This window comes from Mus caroli, unplaced genomic scaffold, assembly GCF_978045245.1.
Source record: "Mus caroli unplaced genomic scaffold, Mus_caroli_1 scaffold_3, whole genome shotgun sequence".
In the NCBI taxonomy this organism is placed as follows: Eukaryota; Metazoa; Chordata; class Mammalia; order Rodentia; family Muridae; genus Mus; species Mus caroli.
Window position 1 is genome coordinate 36,816,922 of NW_028227258.1, and position 22,245 is coordinate 36,839,166.

Consider the following 22,245-nt stretch of genomic DNA (forward strand, 5'->3'; position numbering starts at 1 on the left):
TGAACAGAATTGCAATGAACATGGATAAGCAGCTAGCTCTGGAGTAGGATACAGAGACCTTTGGGTATAGGCCCGAGGGTGGTATCGCTGGATCATGTGGTAGATCTGTTTATTTCTAGATTTTTAAGAACCCGCATTGCTCTCCTTCCTGGCTATCCCAGTTTGCGCTCCCACCAACAGTGAATATCGCTTCTCCTTTCCCCAGATTCACTCCAGAACTTATTGTCCTTTCTTCTCTTGATCCTAGGCAGTCTGGCTGGGATAGATGAAGTCTCAAGGTAGTTTAATTTGCATTTACCTGATGGCAAATCTTAGGTACAGGTTACTGGTCACAGAAGTCTCATAACATCCCCCCTCCCCCAAACAGCACAGACTACTGCTCTTGCTGGCAGTAATATTACTGCAGAACTTCACAGTAAGATCCTTTTGCTAAAGATACAGCATACCTGAGTCACAGGACATAGAAAGACCAAGCTGACACTAAACTGAAAGTTTCCTTCCTATTGGCTTTCATGGTGGTAGAGGTTGCTATGCTGGTTGCTAGGAGGAAGGGAGCCAGTACAGTCTAATTCAGCTGTCACAGCTGTCAACCCAGTGGACTATGGTAATGACCAGCATGGTAAAATGGATCACAGTTGCAATAGTGGCACTGAGTGTGATGGGGGAAACCAAGCACTCCTGGATTTAATGCCTGCCGTACAGGAAAACATGAATATTCAGTACTAGAAATATGACCAAGACCTCATAATCAGCGAACTCACAGCCTCAGGGGTTAAATGGACATAGTATCAAAATGCCCTCTAAATATATTTATAATTATGCTCACGGGTCAGCGTGGCTCTCAGACCTCAGTCAGAGAAGATACTTTTTACAATGAACAGAGATTAAACAGAGAGACTAACAGTAATAGGTCAAAGTGCGAAAAAAAAAAGTGATTATGATGGTCTCAGCTCTAAAGGGCACATCTACAGCCTATCTGCTTTCTTCAGAGCTCAGGGATCACCTGAGGAGGAGGCAGAAAAATTTTGGAACCTAAAATTGTGGGAAACTGCTGAGAAACAGTGTTTTCTAGATATGACGGGGCCATGGCACACCCGAACATGCAACAGCTGCAGCACAGGATCAAGCCCATCCACCAAGCCAGTCCATCACAAATGAGGGAGGGCTCACAGGTCTTCCCCTAGCTGAGTAGCTGCCTTCTTCAGGGAAGTGGTCCCTGGTCAGTTGTCCATGCTCCAGTGCATGATCCTACACATATGGACATAGTGACAGTGCCAACTGAACTCTGGGAGATTAAAAAGAAAAGAGAGAGAGAGAGCGCGCAAAGAAGTAAGGAAGGCCTTTGTGATTCTGAGAGGAGTTGAGGAAGATGGGTGTGTGTGTTTGTGTGTGTGTGTGTGTGTGTTTTTGTGTGTGTGTGTGTGCATGTGTATTTCTCAAACAATAAGTTAACATTTTATTTTTGAAAAGTTTTTTTAAAACATAAAAGATAAAAGATAAAAAAATGCAAAGAAGAAAAGAAGGAATTAATGAAAGGAGAGGAGAAGAAAAGGGAAGACCAGGGAGAGACGGAGGGAGGGAGGGAGGGAGAGAGAGAGAGAGAGAGAGAGAGAGAGAGAGAGAGAGAGAGAGAGAAAGGTCACACACATCTGGTCTCCTCTGACAGTCTGTCATCAGATTAGAGTGACTCACTCTCAGATCACTGTACCCTTTGCCTTTGCCCTGCCACGTGTGTATAGAAACGTGTCCCATGGCGCAGATAACAGACAACCTGGAAACCCAACTTAAAAGGCTAGACTTCCCTCCTGACATTTCTAACTTTCACACCTATTTCCAACTTTTTGGTCAGTATTTAAGTCATACCCAGTTAAAAAGCATGCAGGGGGAAGAACAGGACCTAATTGTGCTTCCTCGCAACGAGAGTCGAAGTAGATTCTGAAACCAAGCTCCTGGAGACACCAGACTAAGGGAGGGCAATCCACAGATAGCAGCAAGTGGACTTTCTATCCAGTGATATGGCATGCTGTACCCAATGGAACGACACTGAGAGCTGCTGACATGTCCTGAGGCTATGGACTGGAATGAGTGCTGTGTGCTGTGCAAGGTAGTTTGTATACAAAACCCTCATGACCGTGGATTAGAGATGTTAACTATGAATGATGAGAAAGCAAAGAGACACGGGTTAGGTTAGTTATAATCAGTCAACAACAGGAGATTCTGAGAAATGTGTCTCTGTACAGACATCAGAGGGTATACAAGCCTGAATGGAAGTGCCTACCACATACTTAGGGTATAGGGTGTATACATCCTGTTGTTCTTAGATCCAAGATGAGCAAAATAACACTAGAAGAAATCAAGTAAAAGTGATGCACTGAAGTAGCTCCTTCAAGCGGCTACTGCTGAACACCACAGTGACTCACAACAGACTCCTCTAAGGAGAACACTCTAGTGTGGGCACCGCATCCCTACCCAGGGCTCTGTGCTGGCAGTGACACCAGTGGCACCTCAGACATGTGGGTAATGTGTTTAGGGGTGATGACTGTCACCTTGGGGCTCCAGTGTCACTAGCCCCAGGAATTTTCTAGCTTCATTTTAACCTGTAGACCATACTACACATGGGGGTAACAAGTCTATGCAGCATGTGACTAGAACTTGTTTGGCCAACAACCCCCTGAGGCATGTCTGGCAAACATGGCCTGTCCCTGGGGTTGCCACTCCTCGGGATGGCAGCCCTCTGCTGGGCTCATGATGCCATTCGCAGAGAAGTGACATCAAAGAGATCCATCAGCTAGGCCAATACCAGTGACCAAATTTGTTCTCAGAACCACTGATTCTATCTTTGCATTTCTTTTTCTAAAGTCCTGAAAGGGCAGGAAGGGAGTTTATAGCAATGACCTGTCCTGGGTCTTCTTCCTTCTTCTGGACTGACAAGATTACGTCTTCATGTCACCCCAGGCTACCCTGCTACTGAGGCAGGAGCTACCTCTAGGTTGTCAGCACCTCTCTTCCTTCCTTCCTTCATTCCGTCCATCCTTCCTTCCTTCCTTCCTTCCATCCTTCCTTTCTGTTTTGCTTTCTTGCAGTTGCCCTGTCTTGCTTACTCTTTTCTTTTTCCTTAAGATATTTTTAAAATTCAGGATAACTTATGACAATTCCATATAGCTATACACTGCACTGTGATCATATGATCTCCCCAGTCCTCTCTGACCTTCCTCCCTTTCCTGTTCATATCACTCTTCCTAACTAGCTTTCATGGCCTGGTATGTGTGTGGGGGTGGGGTGGGGTATTGCTTTTCAGTCAGTAAGTTTAATTACTGTCAAGTGGATGAACAGGAGTGGAAGGTTGCTTCCTGGAGCATGGGCAACTTAGCAACGGCTACCTCACTGAAAAAGATGGCAGACCCTCCATTCCTGGTAACCACTGGCTGCCAAGAGCTCTTCGGGGAGGACTTCAGGAGTGCCCCTCCTTCCCCCCCCCCCCCCCGCCACAATCCATGATGGAATGTTGAGGACCTAATTGTGTATTGGTCCTGTGCAGGTCTCCACAGCTCCTGTATGCTCATGGTTACTGATGACATCATGGCCTCCCCACCCTCTGACTCTCATGTGTTTTCATCCCCTCTCCTACAGTATTGCTGAACCTAGGAAGGGTGATGCCCCTGTTCTGCTCAGTTAGGAGTCTGCATGCACGGTCATCCCCGGGCGGGCAAAAGGAGACTTTCCTGACCAAGGCTTTCCTCGGGCTGTGCCTGACTTTCTCTTTCTCAGTGTATTACAAACACCAACACAAGCTGTATTTCTTGAGCTACTATTACAAGCAGGCCTTGTCAATTTACGGCAGCACCAGTCTTATGAATATAAATGTAAATTTATATTTAGATTATATATTTTACATTAAAACACTAGAAAGTATTTTACCTATATGTCCATTTAGAAAAAAAAAATAGTAGATTATGCCTTAGAGAGACGTCCCCAGGAACAAACAGGCTTTACCCAGCTTCACAGAGGCCACCATTGATGTCCTTTGAAGAGTAGCCTTCAAATTCAATTTTTAAAACAGCTATTGGTTTCCCCAATAACAAGCATGCCATTATGCACCATGTCATTATGCACCTTGCCTGGAAGATTGACAGTACAGTGTACAGGATCCACAGCTAAGTTAGATTATTCTTGGGTTCCTGAGGCAGAATTTTACTCTGTAGCCCAGGCTGGCTTGGAGCTATATAGCCCAGGCTAGCCTTGAACTCCTGACAATCCTCTGGCCTTAGTGTTCCACAGTGCTAAGCATACTGTACCCAGTGGTCCTCAGCACTGTGCCCCCTCTTTCCCCACCCATCATGCTTTGGAGACTAAAGGCAGTAAGGTCACAACAAGACCTTTGCATCCTTGCTCTGTGCTCAAGCCACACGCATGCTTACAAGTTAAACTCATTTTTTTTTTTTTTTTTTTTTGTCTCCTGTGTGAAGCTGCTCTGTGGTCCCATAGCTACGTCTTGGTGGCAGTTACCACAACAAACAATATCCAGCAGTGTCCAACTCAAGAGCCACACAAGAGCATTAGCTGATGATTTCAGAATCTCCCTTTGCTCACTGGCAGGAAGGACAGACAGACAGCCTTCCTCTAAGACGCAGGTTGACACTAAAGACTTATGTCTGTGCCCCGTTTCCCCTCCACCTGACAACCTGGGAAAGGAGCTAGGACATGGGGCCTCGGGCCACCCTGGGAGCCGGTCCAAGGTAAACGCTACTAGGAGCCAGACTGTGGCTGGTGACAACAGCTTGGGAACAAATAACACTGGGATTCCTGAGCCTGGAGGTGTGCATGTTGCTGGCTCCATCCCAGGTGACAGTCCCTATGGGTCACAGCCTCTAAATATCTCAGGCGTATAGTTTTTGGCTTTCCGAGGCCTGCCTCTGACTTCCTCTTTTTCAATTCATTATAAACAAACAGAACCTGTAAATTATTTTTTTAGCTGCTTTTACAGCAGGCCTGCCAATTCAGAGTCCCTCACTGTCCCGTGCATTCCTTCCCTGTCAAAACTTTAGACTCTACCACTGACCTCAATCCGATATGATGTTAAAACCTGTATTAAGCAGTTGCTGGTAATGAGCTCAGGTGTGTGTGGCAGCTCTGGAGAAGAGAATGGTGTAAGTCTTGTTCCAGTGTTTTGTTTTGGTCTGAGACCTGGGATTTGGGGGTGGGGGATGGGAGGGAGTGGGAGTAGGGGAGGGTGTCAATATGTAGCCCTGGCTGGCCTGGCACTTACTATGTACATCAGGCTGGCCTCAAGCTCACTGAGATCTGCCTACTTCTACTTCTCCAGAGCTAGGATTAAAGATGTGTGCTGCCATGCCCAGAACAATCTAATATGTTGTAAGATATACAGAGACTAGGTGTCTAAAGGAACTAGAGACCAACATGAAACTCTAAACAAAATAAGCTGACTATAACCCCAAACTAAAACACATGGCATTAACACGGGCCATTTTTATGTTTTGTTTTGTTTTCTTTTTTTCGAGACAGGGTTTCTCTGTATAGCCCTGGCTGTCCTGGAACTCACTTTGTAGACCAGGCTGGCCTCGAACTCAGAAATCTGCCTGCCTCTGCCTCCTGAGTGCTAGGATTAAAGGTGTGTACCACCACGCCTGGCTCATTTTTATGTATTTTAAAATACAGACTAACTCTTCTGTCCCAAGCTTTTCTAAAAGCTTGTTTTCTAGGGTAGTTCTCCAGTGAACATTTTTTTAAAGATACGAAACTTACCAAGAGATTAAATTTTCAACAAAGAAACATGCACGTTGAAAGGGTCCTTTGGAAGAGTATTTTAGGGCATATTCAAATGACAGTTGACAAGTACTTAGCTCACCTTTGAGGAGGATGGCCTGGGGTATGGGCTCCATTGGGACCAAACTGTGGGGGTCCAGGAGGTAAAGGGCCTGGGGGCAGCATCCCTGAAGGAGCAGCTGAAGGCCCCAATGGCTTCATCACGCCTGCAACAGAAGAGAGCAGAGTTAATGGCATGTTAAAGTACAAAGGGAGATGATAAAGGTGGAAGATTAGGGCAGAAGAGATAGCTCAGTGGTTAAGAGCACTGACTGCTCTTCCAGAGGTCCTGAGTTCAATTCCAAGCAACCACATGGTGGCTCACAGCCATCTGTAATATGATCTGATGAGGATCTGGTGTTTCTGAAGACAGCTACAGTGTACTCATATACATAAAATAAATTTAAAAAGATGGAAGATTAACATTAAAATGAGTGAAGGGAGACAGAAGCTAGAGGGTAAACACAAGGTTCTTCCAACCTCCCAGAGTGGCTATTATTACCTGTTAATAAAGGAAATAAACTCCAAATGTGGTGGTACCTTAACAGAACATGCTATCTCACACAAAGAAAAACAAAAAGTGGAAAGTGGAAAAAAAAAAAGTAACTCAATAAATCAGACTGCAGGCTTGTAGAGCATCTGAAATGCATGCAAGGCAAGCTCTGACAGTGCTTTATGGACAGCAGGCTGCTACTCCAGCAAATCCTGAGACAGATGGGGGTGGTGAGGTTAAGTCCTCACATTCAGAGGACGTAGAAATCAGATGCCCCTTACAACCACTTTCCCACAGTCAAAAGCTCCTCAGGGTGTTGTAGTCAGGGTTTCTATTGCTGTGATGAAACACCATGACTAACAAGCAAGTTGAGGGGGAAATGGTTTATTTGGCTTACACTTCCATATCACTGTTTATCACTGAAGGAAATCAGGACAGGAACTCATACAGAGCAAGACCTGGAGGCAGGAGCTGATGCACAGTCAGTGGAGGAGTGCTGCTTACTGGCTTGCTCCCCATGGCTTGCTCAGCCTGCCTGCTTGCTTGCTCGCTCCCTTTCTCTGTCTCTGTCTCTGTCTCTGTCTCTGTCTCTGTCTCTCTCTCTTTTTTTCTTTTTCTTGGATATTTTCTTTATTTACATTTCAAATATCATCCCCCTTTCCTGGGTTACCCTCCCTCCCGGAAACACCCTATCCCATCCTCCCTGCCCTGCTTCTATGAGGGTGTTCTTCCACCCACCCACCCACCCACCCACTCCCACCCACCCATCCACTCCCACCTCCCCGCCCTCAATTCCGCTACACTGGGGCATCTATTGAGCCTTCATAGGACTAAGGACCTCTCCTTCCATTGATGCATGACAAGGTCATCTTCTGCTACATATGCAGCTGGAGCCATGTGTACTCCTTTGTTGATAGTTTAGTCCCTAGGAGTTCTACTGTCAATAAGACAAAAAGGCAACCAACAGATTGGGAAAAGATCTTTACCAATCCTACATCCAATAGAGGGCTAATATCCAATATATACAAAGAACTCAAGAAGTTAGACTCCAGAGAAACAAATAACCCTATTAAAAATGTGTTTACTGGCTAGTTTTATGTGTCAACTTGACACAGGCTGGGGTTATCACAGAGAAAGGAGCTTCAGTTGGGGAAGTACCTCCATGAGATCCAGCTGTGGGGTATTTTCTCAACTAGTGATCAAGGGGGAAAGGCCCCTTGTGGGTGGGACCCTCTCTGGGCTGGCAGTCTTAGGTTCTATAAGAAAGCAAGCTGAGCAAGCCAGAGGAAGCAAGCCAGTAAAGAACATTCCTCCATGGCTGGCTTCTGCATCAGCTCCTGCTTCCTGACCTGCTTGAGTTCCAGTCCTGACTTCCTTGGTGATGAACAGCAATATGGAAGTATAAGCCAAATAAACCCTTTCCTCCCCAACTTGCTCCTTGGTCATGATGTTTGTGCAGGAATAGAAACCCTGACCAAGACAATGGGGTACAGAGCTAAACAAAGAATTTTCAACTGAGGAATATCAAATGGCTGAGAAGCATCTAAAAACATGTTCAACATCCTTAGTCATCAGGGAAATGCAAATCAAAACAACCCTGAGATTCCACTTCACACAAGTCAGAATGGCTAAGATCAAAAACTCAGATGACAGCAGATGCTGGCGAGGATGTGGAGAAAGAGGAACACTCCTCCATTGCTAGTGGGAATGCAAGCTGGTACAACCACTCTGGAAATCAGTCTGGTGGTTCCTCAGAAAATTGGACATAGTATTACCTGTGGACCTAGCTATACCATTCCTGGGCATATATCCTGAAGATGCTCCAACATGTAATAAGAGCATATGCTCCACTATATTCATAGCAGCCTTATTTATAATAGCCAGGAGCTGGAAAGAATCCAGTTGTCCTTCAATAGAGGAATGGATACAGAAAAGGTGGTACATTTACACAATGGAGTACTACTCAACTATTAAAAACAATGAATTCATGAAATTCTTAGGCAAGTGGATAGACCTAGAAAATATCATCAAGTGAGGTAACCCAATTGCAAAAGAACACAGATGGTATACACTCACTGATAAGTGGATACTAACCTAAAAGCTCCAAATAACCAGGATACAATTCACAGACCACAGGAAGCTCAAAAAGAAGGAAGACCAAAGTGTGGTTGCTTCCGACCTTCTTAGAAGGAGAACAAAACACTCACAGGAGCAAATATGGAGATAAAGTGTAGAGCAGAGACTGAAGGAAAGGCCATCCAGAGACTGTCCCACCTAGGGATTCATCCCCTATACAGTTACCAAACCCAGACACTATTGTGGATGCCAAGAAGTGCATGCTGAAAGGAGCCTGATATGACTGTCTCCTGAGAGGCCCTGCCAGAGCCTTAAAAATACAGAGGTAGATGTTAGCAGCCAACCACTGGTCTGAGCACAGGGTCCCTAATAGAGGAGTTAGAGAAGGGACTGAAGGAGTTGATGGGGTTTGCAACCCCATAGGAAGAACAACACTATCAACCAACCAGACCCCTCAGCCTGCTTTCTTATAGAAGCCAGGACCACCAGCCCAGGGATGGCACCACCACAACAGGCTGGGCCCTCCCAAATCAACCACTAAGTAAGAAAATGCTATACAGCTGGATCTTACAGAAGCATTTTCTCTTCAAGTTCCCTCCTTTCAGATAACTCGGTCAGCGTGTGTCAAGTTGACATCAAAGTAGCCAGAACAGACCACTTTAAGATTTCACTATGGAATCATTTTCCAGCCATTTTTTTCTCTTTTCTTCTAGAGCAAAGGTGGCAGAGGATAACCTAAGCATTGTGGTGGAGACCCCTAAGTCTTGTTGGTACTAACTAGCTGTTGTTCAGTGCTGGGCAAGTAACCTCCTCTGAGCTTTGATCTCTGTAAAATAAAAATGAAGTCTCCTTTACCCAGCCCGATCAACTTGACCTTTGTCCCTACCCTTGTCCAAGTACCCTGTGACCTCCAAGCTGCCCGTGAGCTCCTCTGCATTGAGCCTGCTTTCAGCATTCTTGCGGCCTACTCGCTGTTCCCTTCCTCCTACAGTAACCACTCACACAGACACACACACACACACACACACACACACACAGGAAATGCAGTCATGGACACACACATGGACTGCAGTCACCCAGGAAGACATTGTCAGACTACCATTGTACCTTCATGAAGATACTTCCATGCCCTTGGACAATCCCTTGAACACACATGACGGTTACAGCAGCAGTTCTTGTGATTACAGACTTAAATGCCTACCAAGACGTTCAAGCAAGAGTCCTGGACCTGAAGACTATCTGTGCGGAGGACAGAGACCAGGCCCCCACATGGGAGGCAAGCCCCTGTAATAGCCCTAGTCACAGCCCAACCCATATTTATATTTTATCATTTTAAAATGGAATCTCACTAAACTGCTTAAGCTTGCCTTTGAACTTCCTCTTCAATCCAGACACACTTTTAACTCCAGGGTCCCTGCCCTAGCCTCCTAAACAGACAGGATCATAGGTCCACATCACAGCCTGAGTGAGGAATGCTATATGTTAACTTTCCGATCAAAGTTCTATTTGCAATTTTCCATAGAGTACAAAAACATAAGTATTAGTATTTAATTTTAAATTATTTTAACTAATAAAAATATATATTTGTGTAATACCATGTGACACAGATATATTCTATGGTATTTTACCAAGTTAAATATATATGATAAATATACATTGAATATATATTCAGATATATGTATATACATATATATTTAACCCGGTAAATGTTCAGATATATATGTCTGCTTCTGTCTAACTTAGCTCCCAATAGTCCATTTTTCCCATCCTCCACCCATTCTCCCAGCTTCTAGGAAGCACCGTTCAGTTCTCAACATCTATGAGATCAACTTTCTTAGCTTCCATATGCGATTCAGATCATGTAGCATTTTTCCCTCTGTGAATCAAAAGAAAAACAACACTACATTTTTACATAATGTTTGGCAATGTAAGAAAACCATGAGGCATGCAGTCAACCGACTGGGTTTAAATCCTTTCCATCACTGAGTTGCCACGACCAACAAGACCCACGGTTTTTAACCCCGTGTCCCAGCTGTAAGCTTCCTCCTCCCCTAGAGACTTGAGAATTAACTGAAGCCAGAGGTATGCGAACACTCACAGCCGTTTTCTCTTCCCTGGCCATATGCCCTGACTTCCTTCTCATCTTCCTCTTTTACAGTTTATAGTTTAATAAAGCATATAGACTTCAGGTATGAATGAACACATGGTGCTTTATTTTTAAAGTGCTTTTTTGGACAAAAGTAGAAAGCCACGGGAGTACCAACAACATTTCAGGTTAAATAATTACTGGCCCAACATAAGCCAGGTACCCCCACCTTTCAAATAAGTAGGTGTGTTAGTTCCTATGGCTACAATAAACACTGTGGCTAAAAGCAACTTGGGGAAGAGAGAGTTTAATTCATCTTATAACTCTCAGGTCAGACCTCACCACTGAGGGAATTCAGGGCAGGAACTCAAGGCAGGAGCCTGGAGGCAGGAACTGAAACAGAGGCCATGGAAGAGTACTATTTATTGGCTTGTTCTCCATGACTTGATCAATCTGCTATCTTATACTGTTGGGCCCCATTTTGGCCCTGGTTTGGTTCTTGAGGACAAACCCAAGCCTGGCTCCAGTTTCTGTGGCCTTGTGGGACAGCCTAAGCCTGGCTCAAGTTTTAAGACCTGTCTCAGTCACTTCCCGATATAGAATCGGGATGACTCAGATCAAGACCTGTTTGGCCCTGCCTCTGCCCCTCACCCCCACAGTTGCTGATGTAGAGCTTTGCCATTGGCCCTGTCAATCACTCCATACCCTCTGTCACCCTTCCTTGCCTCCTATGTCATCTTACCCGACCCAACACACCCCCCCCCCATGTTCCGAACTTATATAAGCAAGAGGCTAATGCCATAAAGTTGAGTTCCTGTTTTGAGAGACTCATGCCCCAAGTATGTTCCTTTTGGGCCATCAAAACTTGCAGAGACTCTAGTAGGACTGGACCTCTCTCCTTTTGATTGGACCTGACAGCAAAAAGCCGGCATGACACAGCTTAGGACCAGCTGTCCAGGGGTAGCACTACCCACAATAAGCTAAGAACCCCCACCTCATCAACCATTTGATGATGGTGGTGGTGGTGGTGATGATAATAAATGCCCTATAGACTTGCCTACAGACCAGTCTGATGGAGGCATTTTCTCAATTGCAGTTCCTCTTCCCACATAACTCTAGCTTGTATCAAGAAGAAAAAAAAAAAAGAACAGTAGCAAGCAAACAAACAAAGAGAAACCCCAGGCAGGATAGCAGCAGCTTAGTGGACATTTTGACTAGTCCCCACATGGATCAGGAGACTTTAAAGCAGTTCAGAGGCACACAGAGAGAACTCTCGTGTCTCTATCACATTAAGATAGGTTCTCCCTCTTACTTCTGGACATCAACCACACTTTACACTCATTCAACATGCATTTAGCCTGCTTCCAATGCACCAAGAGCACTCATGGAAGACCACACCATGCAAGAAATGGTGACCCTGTCATGTGACCAGAGTTATAACACACAGAGGACCTCCTAACCCTTCCTGGAAAAATTAGCAAGGAAAGACCTCTTGAGATGCACCTTCAGCACAGTGACTTCTTAGAATAGCACACAAGATACGGGATGCTAGCCAGAAGCAGAGCCTGACCATTGGTCTGAGAGAGCATGACCTAATCAGGGGTGGGCAAAGGGTCGTGTGGACACAGTGTGGGGATAAAGTGACAAGAACAGAAATCGCCGTCTAGACTGGTTGGTGACAGACTGCACAGTCTGGTGTATCATTGGACTCCATACCCAGGGCAAAGGGACGGCAGTGTCACGGTGATGCAGTCAGAGTCTTCAATGGGCCACACAGCTGCCATCGTCAGAAGTGACCAGACACAGAGACGACCGAGTTCTTTAGAGCACAAGGGGAACCTCAGGATGGAAGGAAGTCCACAGCAAGAGAAAGAGCTACCCTTACACCACAGGAGAGCATCAAAACTCACAAGCCATCTTGAACATGGCGGCGAGCATTGTAGGCTCCCTCACTCTGCAGGAGTGTCAGTTCCCTCCAGGCCTGCCTTCATAGGGTCCTGAGCTCCAGGACCCACAGATGCTCCATTCCTAGGGTCCTCTACAATTTGGATTAATTTTTATGCAAAGCAACACTTCTTTGGGGATCTCTGACCAGTTCTGTGGTATGGGTTGTCCATCTGGTCTTAAAGGAAGTAATTTTTGATAGAAACGGTCCTGTGTGGGCTATGCATCTCTGTAGACTGGATAAGAAGTTCCTAAGACTAGGGCTCTGCCTTTCTCTGTTCCCTGGCACCCTTTAACAAACCCCTTTCCGATACAATGGATTCTGTCATCAGCAAAGTGACTCTGACCAAAAGAACATCACAGAAAAGTAGACCTTAAACTGGACCCTGTTTCTAACAAAGAAAAACAAAAATCAAAGAACATTGTGGGGGGGGGGATCTTCATCTAAAACAAAACAAATATGAGCTTCCTGTCACATATGTGAATTCTAATGGCCAGTGCTCCCAAAGCTCTGACCTGGTGGTTACCAACATAAACTTGTGGAGTGGTAGCACCCATACCACCACGCTAGCCTGACCCCACTTCCAGAACAGTAATGTGCCTGACCTCTCTGCTTCCTGCAGCAGACGATGCTTGCCACTCAAAAGACACTTGAAAATGTGAGGACATTTTGGTTTGCTAAAACTCCCAGAGGAAGAGGAAGGTACCACTGGAATATGGTAGACATAGACCATGGATGCTGCTAAATACACAGGGCATCTCTCTCTTTTTCTCTCTGTCTCTCCATGTCTCTCTTTGTCTCTCTGTCTCTCTGTCTCTCCATGTCTCTCTTTGTCTCTCTCTCTCACACACACACACGCAGAGTGAGAGAAAGAGAGAGAGGAGCATATGAAAGAGCTGGCCCCAGATGTTAAGAGTGCTGAGACTTAGAAACCCTGCACCCGACACAGCACACCAACCCCTTCACATCCTCTAATCTCCACTGCAGCTCTTTCCTCCTATGCACTGGCATGTGGCCCTTTCTGGTTTAAGTCCCTTCAGCAGCACCCTGGATATGGCCCCATTACCTTAAGGACACCTTCCACTGCTCTCATGCTGCGTATCGACAGCAGCAAGCCACATCCGACCTAGCCCACCCTCACTTGCCTTTCAGGTCCTTCCTCTAAGAGGATGCTCTGTCCCTGACCCCATCTCAGAGCTTGGTTATTTCTCTCCTCGTGCCACTGTGTGCTTCCCTGGCACCTTCCACTTCCTTTCTACCCATTAACTGCAGTTGTCAAGTTGTGTATTGATTGCATTGGCCTCGAGATAACTAAGTAATTTATGGACAGGGATGGAAACTATTGTATCTGTTGTTTTATGACAAGTACTTTGCTCACTCCATAAACCTGTTCAATTTGTTACTATGTAACACAAAAATTACAAAAACACAATCAGTGGGTGCTGATGGAGATAGAATTTGTGGGGAAACTATTCTGGTGGGACAGACACTTCAAAAAGTCTCAAGAAGTTTGTCCTTCAGAAAACCAACAAAAAAGACGCATACAGGGTGTGTGTGTGTGTGTGTGTGTGTGTGTGTGTATGTGAAAAGTTTGTGAGTTGATATTGGGAAGGGGAACCCCAAGCCCCACACTTGCTAGGCAAGCACTGTCATTTAGCACATTCCCCCTAGAACAACAGTGTGGAAGGTGGTTTAAAGTCCAGCGTAGTGTCAAGAGGATAAAACAGGGGAACAAAGTTTAAGTAAGCTACGGAAATAGAGCTGCCTGTTAAAGGATGAAGCAGTATGAGATAGAGGGCTGTGGAGACAACACAGAGGGGGCACCATCTTTCTGGCAGAGCAGGGTGCTACCAGGCACCACACTCCAGTGACAGTGAGTTGGTATCTGTGGAGCAATGGGTAATGGGATAGGGCAGGTGAACTGAAAAGAAGAAAATGGAGAAAATGATGCAGGCCTAAGGAACTTACTGTATAAAGAGAGGCGAAGGGAGGTCATTAAAGGTTTTAAGCCAAATGACTCATTCATTAAACAAAATCCTTCCAGTTCAAGAGCTACTGACCTGGTGAAGGGCCATACCAGACAGAAGCCTAAGGTTGAAGAGACTATTTGTGACCTGGGTGACAGACAGGTTGGACTGAACAAACCGAGTAACGGGATGGGAGGGAGGGGAGAGGTGGGAAAGATGACTGTGACTGCACGCCTTTAGTCCCAGCACTCGGGAGGCAGAGGCAGGATTTCTGAGTTTGAGGCCAGCCTGGTCTACAAAGTGAGTTCCAGGACAGCCAGGGCTATACAGAGAAACCCTGTCTCAAAAAACAAAAACAAAAAACAAACAAACAAACAAAAAAAAAAAACAAGTTTGGGAGACAGGCAGACAAAAACTCAGACATTTAAGATAAAATTTAAAAGAAAATCTAAAAGTGAACTTTTGGTACACTGACTGGCTTGAACTAGGTTAAAAAAGAGGGCTTCTTCTGTCTTGATTTTGGAGCTCTTGTTTGTTTCCTTGAGATAGGGTCCCATATAGCCCAGGCTGGCCTTGAACTCCCTACCCTCCTGGTTCTATCTTTTGAGTGCTAAGCTTATAGCATGTGCCACCACTGCTAGTTTGTGTTTGTTCTGTAATAATGAAAGGTTTGGGTGTTGATTCTAATAACTGATGCTCACGTGTAATGTGGAATACCAGTAAAATGCAGGCTTCAATGAAAGAGAACAAATTGCTATAAATGAGCATGCCATGCCTGAGCATGCAGGTGAATCAGAGAAAACACTGGTCCAGGCACAGGAAAGACATGAAGAAGTCTACGTTGAAGAAGTAGATCTGAGAGATAAGTGCGTATCTTGCTGTATGAGGCTCTCCAAATGATGCTGTTACGTCAAACCACGGCTTCACTCAATGACTACCAACTAGGATATCCCACGCCTCTAAGCCTGAGGATTGAATAGTCATATATAAGTAAAAAGAATAATTTACCTGGTGGAGAGGATGCATGGGTTGGGTCCCCATAGTGTCCGTAGTGAGGGGGAGAGATGCCCATTCCAGGCTGGGACTGAGAATAGGGGGGTGTCGCCACATAGCCTTGTTGGCTCATGATGAAAATATCATTCCAAAGAAGAGCTACTGCAGAATAACCCTGCAGAAGTAAAGGCAAGAAGTTAGCGAGAGGATTTTAGATATCTAATGCTACTAAAAATATAAACGCAATCAAGAAACATATCAGATGTCTTGAAGAAAAGTAAGTGTGTCCGTTCTGGAAATAATCTTCATTTTATTCAACACTCTTATCATAGTTATTATCCCTTGGATATGGCTTGAGACATCTCTTAGGAATCCAGTAATGTCACTTCGGGGGTCCCAGGAAATTTCACAGGCACAGATCTGAATAGTAATTGCTACCACATTTCCCCTGGATGCCTGAATTGCTTTGAATAGTCTCTCATTAGTATTCCTACAATTCTGCATCTTGGTTTCCATGGTCACATTTTGAGAGCGCACCATGCCGTTCAACTGACTGACCACCACGATTACAAGCTGTCTGCAGACAGATGCTTCACAACCTGGACCTTCCTGGTGCCCTTCTAATTAGTCTACTTAATCTATAGTTCAGAGAAGGAAAGCCACAGTCCAACAACTATAACGTGACATAGACGTGATGACAGCCTTTGTGAGTCATAGTGGGACAAGCCAGGGGCAGCTCCAACCATCTCCGTCCAAGATGCTAGGGCTTCTCTCTAACTTAGATGACGCCACACCTCTAAGAACATAGGCACCTATATTTAAGGAGCTAAAAAAAAAAAAAAAAAAAAAGCCTTTCATATGTGGGTAGTCATAAACAATCACAAATATAACAGTCCCATCTTGACTCTATTCAGAGCCCAAGTGCCAATTAGCTTTATATTTTATGTTTCCATGTTTTGCTAAAACAGATATCTCCTAGAGAGGTTTTTAAAAGACACTTCTGTTTATTTAGTTGGTTGTTTTCTGCAGAGACAAGGTTTCCCTTGTAGTCCTTGCTGTCCTGAACTTACTCTGTAGACTAGGCTAGCCTCGAACTCAAAGAGATCTGCCTGCCTCTGACTTCCCAGTGCTGGGATTAAAGATGTGTGCCACCATGTCTGGCTTTCAAAAAAAAAAAAAAAAAACATTTGTTACAAGACAGGAGGGCTCTGAAGCCTGGCAAAAGAAATAGGTTTTTGTTTCCTATCTGCCCATGCATAGCTTTGTGACACAGTAAACTGAAGAGGCTCTTTGGGCCTCAGTTTTCTGTTTTAGAAAATGAAGTGTCCAAAAGCCATATTAGTTGTGAAACCCTGATTCTCTAGTTTCTTTCCAGTTTCTCCATCAAGCATTTGGGTACCTCTCCTATCTTTCTCGTTGCTGCCGGTTTAAGGTAAAGATTAGTAATACCTTCTAAGTAAGACATGGGATCTCTTTATTCTGGAAATGGCATGCAAATTTCAAACGTGAAGACTAACATCCACGATTTAGTTTTGTTTTCAAATTAAACCTTCAGCTTCCGAGTAGCAACCAAGAGTATGATGAGGTCACTGTCTTCTTAACGGAGGACAGAAAGGCAGACAAAGGTCTCTAGTCCACTCTGTTCCTGACAACACTTTCCCTCCTCCCACTGCGCCTAGAGAGACGTGGCAGCCGCTTGGCCCCGTGCAGCCCAGAGTCTTCAGAAGACCGCACCGGCGCACCCACGCAGCAGCTGCGGGAGGGGAGCGGGGCAGCGATGCTCACAGCGGGGGACTGGAAGCCGCCCAGCCCTCTTCCCTGGTCCTGGGAGGAATTCGCTTCCTCACCCTTCTCTGCCACGTCAAACTTCCTCACCCAGTACACCAAGTTGCAGAAACCTGACTCAGCTGCAAGCGGCGACATGGCAGAGAGCCACTTGGCACAAACCGGCCTCGAATCCAAACCCCGAGCGCTCGGATTCTACAAAGACACCCTTCCCCTTCCACGGTCACCCGGGACAAGTTCGCGTTTTCCTCTAATGATGTCCCGGAGCTGAACGCTGTAGTTGCCATTTTCCCTCGGAATATTTCCAGCCCTCTCCTCCTCCGGGAACCAGAGAACCAAGTTGATGGGGAGTCGCGATGCAGCCGCGTGTGGACGCTCCGCACCCCCAGCCCGAACCCGCCGTACCTGTGGCTCCCCTTCCTCCCCACCCTCCTCCCTGCGCCCTGCGCCCTGCGCCCCGCGTCTGCCGTACCTGCTCTGCACGCTCCGCGCCCCGCGCCCCGCGCCCCGCGCCGCCGCCGCCGCCGCCGAGTCGCTCTGGGTTGCTAGTGCCACGTCAGGCGCCCGGGCGCGCGCGCGTGCTGGACCCGCTCGCTCCCGCGGCGCGCCCCGGCGGGGGCGGGGCCGCGCCTCCCGCTGCGGTCTCGCGCCTCTTTCCGGGTCTTTTCCTCTAAGCTTTTCCTTCGCGAGGCCCCGCCTCCTCCAGGTTGTCAAAGATCCTCGGAGCTGGTGGCTGGGGACTTGGGTGGGGTGGGGAGGGCGCGCTCTGGGTTCAACAGGTGGCACTGAATCGCTGCGCTGCGCTCTCCTTACTGGAAGCGACGCGTGTCGGGGAGTGCACAGCGGCCAGAGCAATCTGGCGCGTGAACAGACAATTTGATGACGTCTTCCAGCACAACCACAGAAGGAAGGAAGGCCCACGGCAGCCTGGTTCTGTGTGAAACGAGACACTCAGCTGAGGTGTCCTCAAGGAAGCAAGGGGTTGCAGGACCTCCGTGGGCTTGCCCACTTAACTGGGTGCGCCCCACCCACAAACAGGAACTGGCCTGTGTCAAAGGTGGATTAGCTCACCTTTGGACAGAAACAGTTGAGAAACACCTATTTGGCCCTAAAATCAGGACCAATAGGCCACTCTCCAAAAATGTCTCACTATCAAACTGAAAGTATGAGTTCAGTCCGCAGCCGAGTTTGGGAAAGCTATGAAAGTTTTATGAAATAAAAGCAGCCTAGTGATTTTGCCCTCACTGTGCGCCTCCTTCTGAGTAACCAGAAATAAAAGCTCCCTAAAGCTTGACTAATCAAAAGCTACCGGAGTAACTTTTCCTATTGCTGTGATAAAACACTCTGACAACCACAGCTAGAAGGAGAAAATGTTTGCTTTGGTCCACAGCTCAAGGGAGTAATCCATCTTGATGCTGTACCTTGAGGCAGCTGGTCACTTTGTGTGCACAGTCAGGAAAGCAGAGAGCAATCAGTGCTTGTGTCTGGTTCTTTTTATGCAGTCCAGGATGCCAGCCCAGGGAATGATGTCCCACACAGTGGGCAGGTCTTCTCAGCTCAATTCATCTATGCTCAAGATAGATCCTCTCAGGCCTGCCAGGTCTTCTTTTAGAATTATCATTATCAAGACATTTTGTCGTCGTCGTTGTTGTTGTTGTTGTTTGAGACTGGGTTTCTCTTTGTAGCCTTTGCTGTCCTGGAACTCACTCTTTAGATCAGGCTGGCCTCAAACTCAGCAATCCACCTGCCTCGGCCTCCCAAGTGCTAGGATTAACATGAGCCAACATCTCCCACTGTATTAGGAATTTTAAGGCAACTGTGTCAACTGTTTATCACTAAAAAAGAAACAAATTTAAAGGGTAATAATTTGCATTGTCTCACAGTCTCTGAGGTTTCAGTCCTAAGTCACCTTGCTGAACTGCTATAGGTGTCTGATGATGCAAAGCATCGTGACAGGTAGGAGGACTGGCACAGTAAACCTGCTCATGTCACAGTAGCCAGGAAGCAAAGAGGGAGACACAGAGGGCCCTAAGCAAGCCACAGCCCCCATTCCTGACCCTGGTGAGTGATCTAGACCATGCAACCATACTATCATCATCATCATCTGCTGCTGCTTCTGCTTCTGCTTCTTCTTCTTCCTCCTCCTCCTCCTCCTCCTCTTCTTCCCCCTCCTTCTCCTCTTCCCCCTCCTCTTCTTCCTCCTCCACCTCCTTAGATAAGACACCATGACCAAGGCAATTTAGAGAATGTTTTTTACCGAGGATTTACAGTTTCAGAGGAGTAGAGCTCATAGCCATCGTGTCAGAGAACATGGCGGCAGGCAGGCAGGCAGGCATGGTGCTGAAACAGTATCTGGGAGCTCACATCTCGATCCCTGAGCACAAAGAAGGAAGAGAAGCACAGGAAATGCCCCTGGCCTTTTGAAACCTCAAATCCTGCTGCCAATGGCACACCTCCACTAACAAGGGTAGACCTCCTAAGCATTCCCAGACAGTTCCTGGGGACCAAATATTCAGAAATCTAAGCCTATGGAGGCCATTCTCATTCAAGCCACCATATTCCACACTCTTGGCCCCAACAGGCTTATGGTCATATGGCAATGCAAAATGCATTCAGTCCAATTTCACAGTCTCAATGCCATTTGAAAGTCCGAATTCCAATTCTTTTCTGGGACTCAAGGCAATCTCTTAATTGCACACCCTCCTGTAAAATCAAATCACATACTTCCAAAGTAAAATTGCATAGATTATACGTCACCTTCCAAAAGGGAGAAATGGGAGCACAGTGAAGAAATACTGTACTGGAGCAAGACTGAAACCCAACAGAGCAGACTTCATAAATCCTGTAGCTCTGTGTCTGATGTCAAAGGACTTAGATGGCTCTGCCCCAGGAGCTTTGGGCTGGTTCTGCTCCCTGTGTGCAGCTGTCTGGCAGACATCCAGTGAGTCTAGCACCTCTAGCATCCTGGGGTCTCGAATGTAATCCAGACTACACTTTCACAGCTTCGTGGGATGGCCTTCAGGCCCTCCATGCAGATTTCCCTGCTATACCCTGGGCCTCCTTACCTTTTGAGAAGGGAAGATGTCACACCTCTTTTACTCCTGCATCCTTTGTGACTTTAAATCCAGAATCACACGGTCAGTACTGCTGTTTGGCTGCCTGCTTGGAATGGAGCCTGGGCCCCTTCTCGAAATGAATTTTTAGTGAATTTATTTATTTATTTTTATGTAGTGTTAGCTTGGATTTTCCTAAAACCTACTTTAGTAAGGATTCTCAAACACTTTGACCCTTCTTCTAGCCCACCACCCAAAGGTAAGGGAGAGAAGATGGTAGATAGGACTAGGGAATGTGGACCTGTTTAGAAGTAGTTCTTTGGGGTGATCCCAATCTCCATTTGCTAGGATACCAGCAGTCCAGCTCAGTAGTGTCAGGATACCAAACACGAATCAGCAAAGTATGATCCAGCAGAAACCGCCAGGCCGACGCTGAGTTGGCACAAGTCAGCAGCAGTGATGAGAACCAGCCAGGAGGCTGGGAGTTCTCTAACGTGTCTCTCTCAACAAAATGAAGATCAGTGAAGACTGGAGACCAACAAAGCATTGCACAGCCAGTCACTATCTGTTAAGTCCTATGTATACTCTCTCCAAACATCACTTGTCCACCAAGGGTCTTGCCTCAGCAAAACATCACATGACTCTGCGTCACGTGACACAACCAGAATTTCCACTTCCATGTACAATTGATGTTTTGCCTGCTTGTATGTCTGGGTGAGGGTGTCAGATCCCTTGGAACAGGCATTACAGACAGTTGTGAGCTGCTATGTGGGTGCTGGGAATTGAACCCAGGTCCTGTGGAAGGGCAGCCAGTGCTTTTAACCAGGAGCCTTGTTACTTTTGAGGAGCAGACAATCCCTCCAGCCTTTTCCTTTCACAAGACACAGAATGACCTGGGTAGAGCCTCTCCCTGGGGACACCATTCCTTTGTTCCATTTCAATTCAGGCCTTTCCAATTCTGTCAGCACAAGCTGTGGCTCCCATATTAACCTTCCTGGAGCTCTTTTCCTCCTCAAACTGTCCATTCTGTACTTATGTTTGAGCTACTTCCACTTTCACTGTAAATATGAGCAAGAGTGATTACTAATGACCACACAACAGAATCAATATTAGGCTATCTTGAAATCTCTTCTGCAAATGAAACTATTTTTCAATTTTTCCCAGGCAGATTTTTTTTTTTTAGGACAGAGACAAAAAGCAGCTGTATTCTTTGCCAAAATATTACAAGGATGGTCTTCAACCTAGCTGCTAATACTGTTTCTCTCTGAAACCTCTTGATCTAGGCCTCCGTAGGCCACATGACCCTCAGCAGCACTGTCTTCCAAGCTCGTACTAGGATGGCTTCCATTAAGCCTGGTTTACAGCATTCAACCACTGTTCTAGTCCACAGTCCTAAAATCTTCCATAGTCCTTCTCCAAACAGCACACAGGTGGCAGGTCTGTCACAGCAAAAGCCCCTTTCCCGGTACCAAATTCTGTCTCAGTCACTTTTTTGTTACTGAGATAAGACACTGTGACCAAAGCTCCTTGGAGAAGAGGAGTTTATTGAGGACTTACGGTTTCAGAGGATTAGAGTCAATAACTATCACATTGAGAACGGTGCTGAGGAGGCAGTCATGGCACTGGAGCCGCAGCTGAGAGCTTGGATCTATCCTTGAGCACAAGGCAGGGAGAAAGATACCAGAAATGGTCCTAGGTTTTTGAAACTCAAAGCCTGGTGCTAATGACACACCTCTTCTAAACAAGATCAGACCTCCTCATAACTCCCAGTTCCACCAACGGGGGACCAGGGATTCAAGTATATGAGCCTATGGAGGCTGGTATCAAGCAAACCACTACAGAGGCCTTACCTTTGAATATTTCTGTCTCATCGCAATAGCATCTCAACTTGAGAGACCAGCACAAGAGGATCTGGACTTCAAGCCCAGAGTGGACTGGATAACCAAACCCCACCTAGAAATGTTAAGGAGAACGGGGAGGCATGAGGGAAAGGAAGGGAAGAATGAAGGGAGGGAGAGAGGGAG

The 22,245-nt window shown here is 46.3% G+C and overlaps 1 protein-coding gene across 1 annotated transcript in view; it reads right to left on the bottom strand.

Annotated features, from left to right (window-relative positions):
- The window catches only part of Sec24d (SEC24 homolog D, COPII component), a 109,146-nt gene extending 91,302 nt beyond the window's left edge, over positions 1-17,844 (bottom strand). The window contains exons 1-3 of the mRNA XM_021157473.3: positions 17,641-17,844; positions 15,399-15,558; positions 5,867-5,990 (exon numbers count right to left, since the gene is read on the bottom strand). Of these exons, the coding sequence (XP_021013132.1) occupies positions 5,867-5,990; positions 15,399-15,516 (242 nt within the window). The 5' untranslated portion in view covers positions 15,517-15,558; positions 17,641-17,844. The remainder of the gene's footprint in view (positions 1-5,866; positions 5,991-15,398; positions 15,559-17,640) is intronic.
- Positions 17,845-22,245: the final 4,401 nt, after the last annotated feature.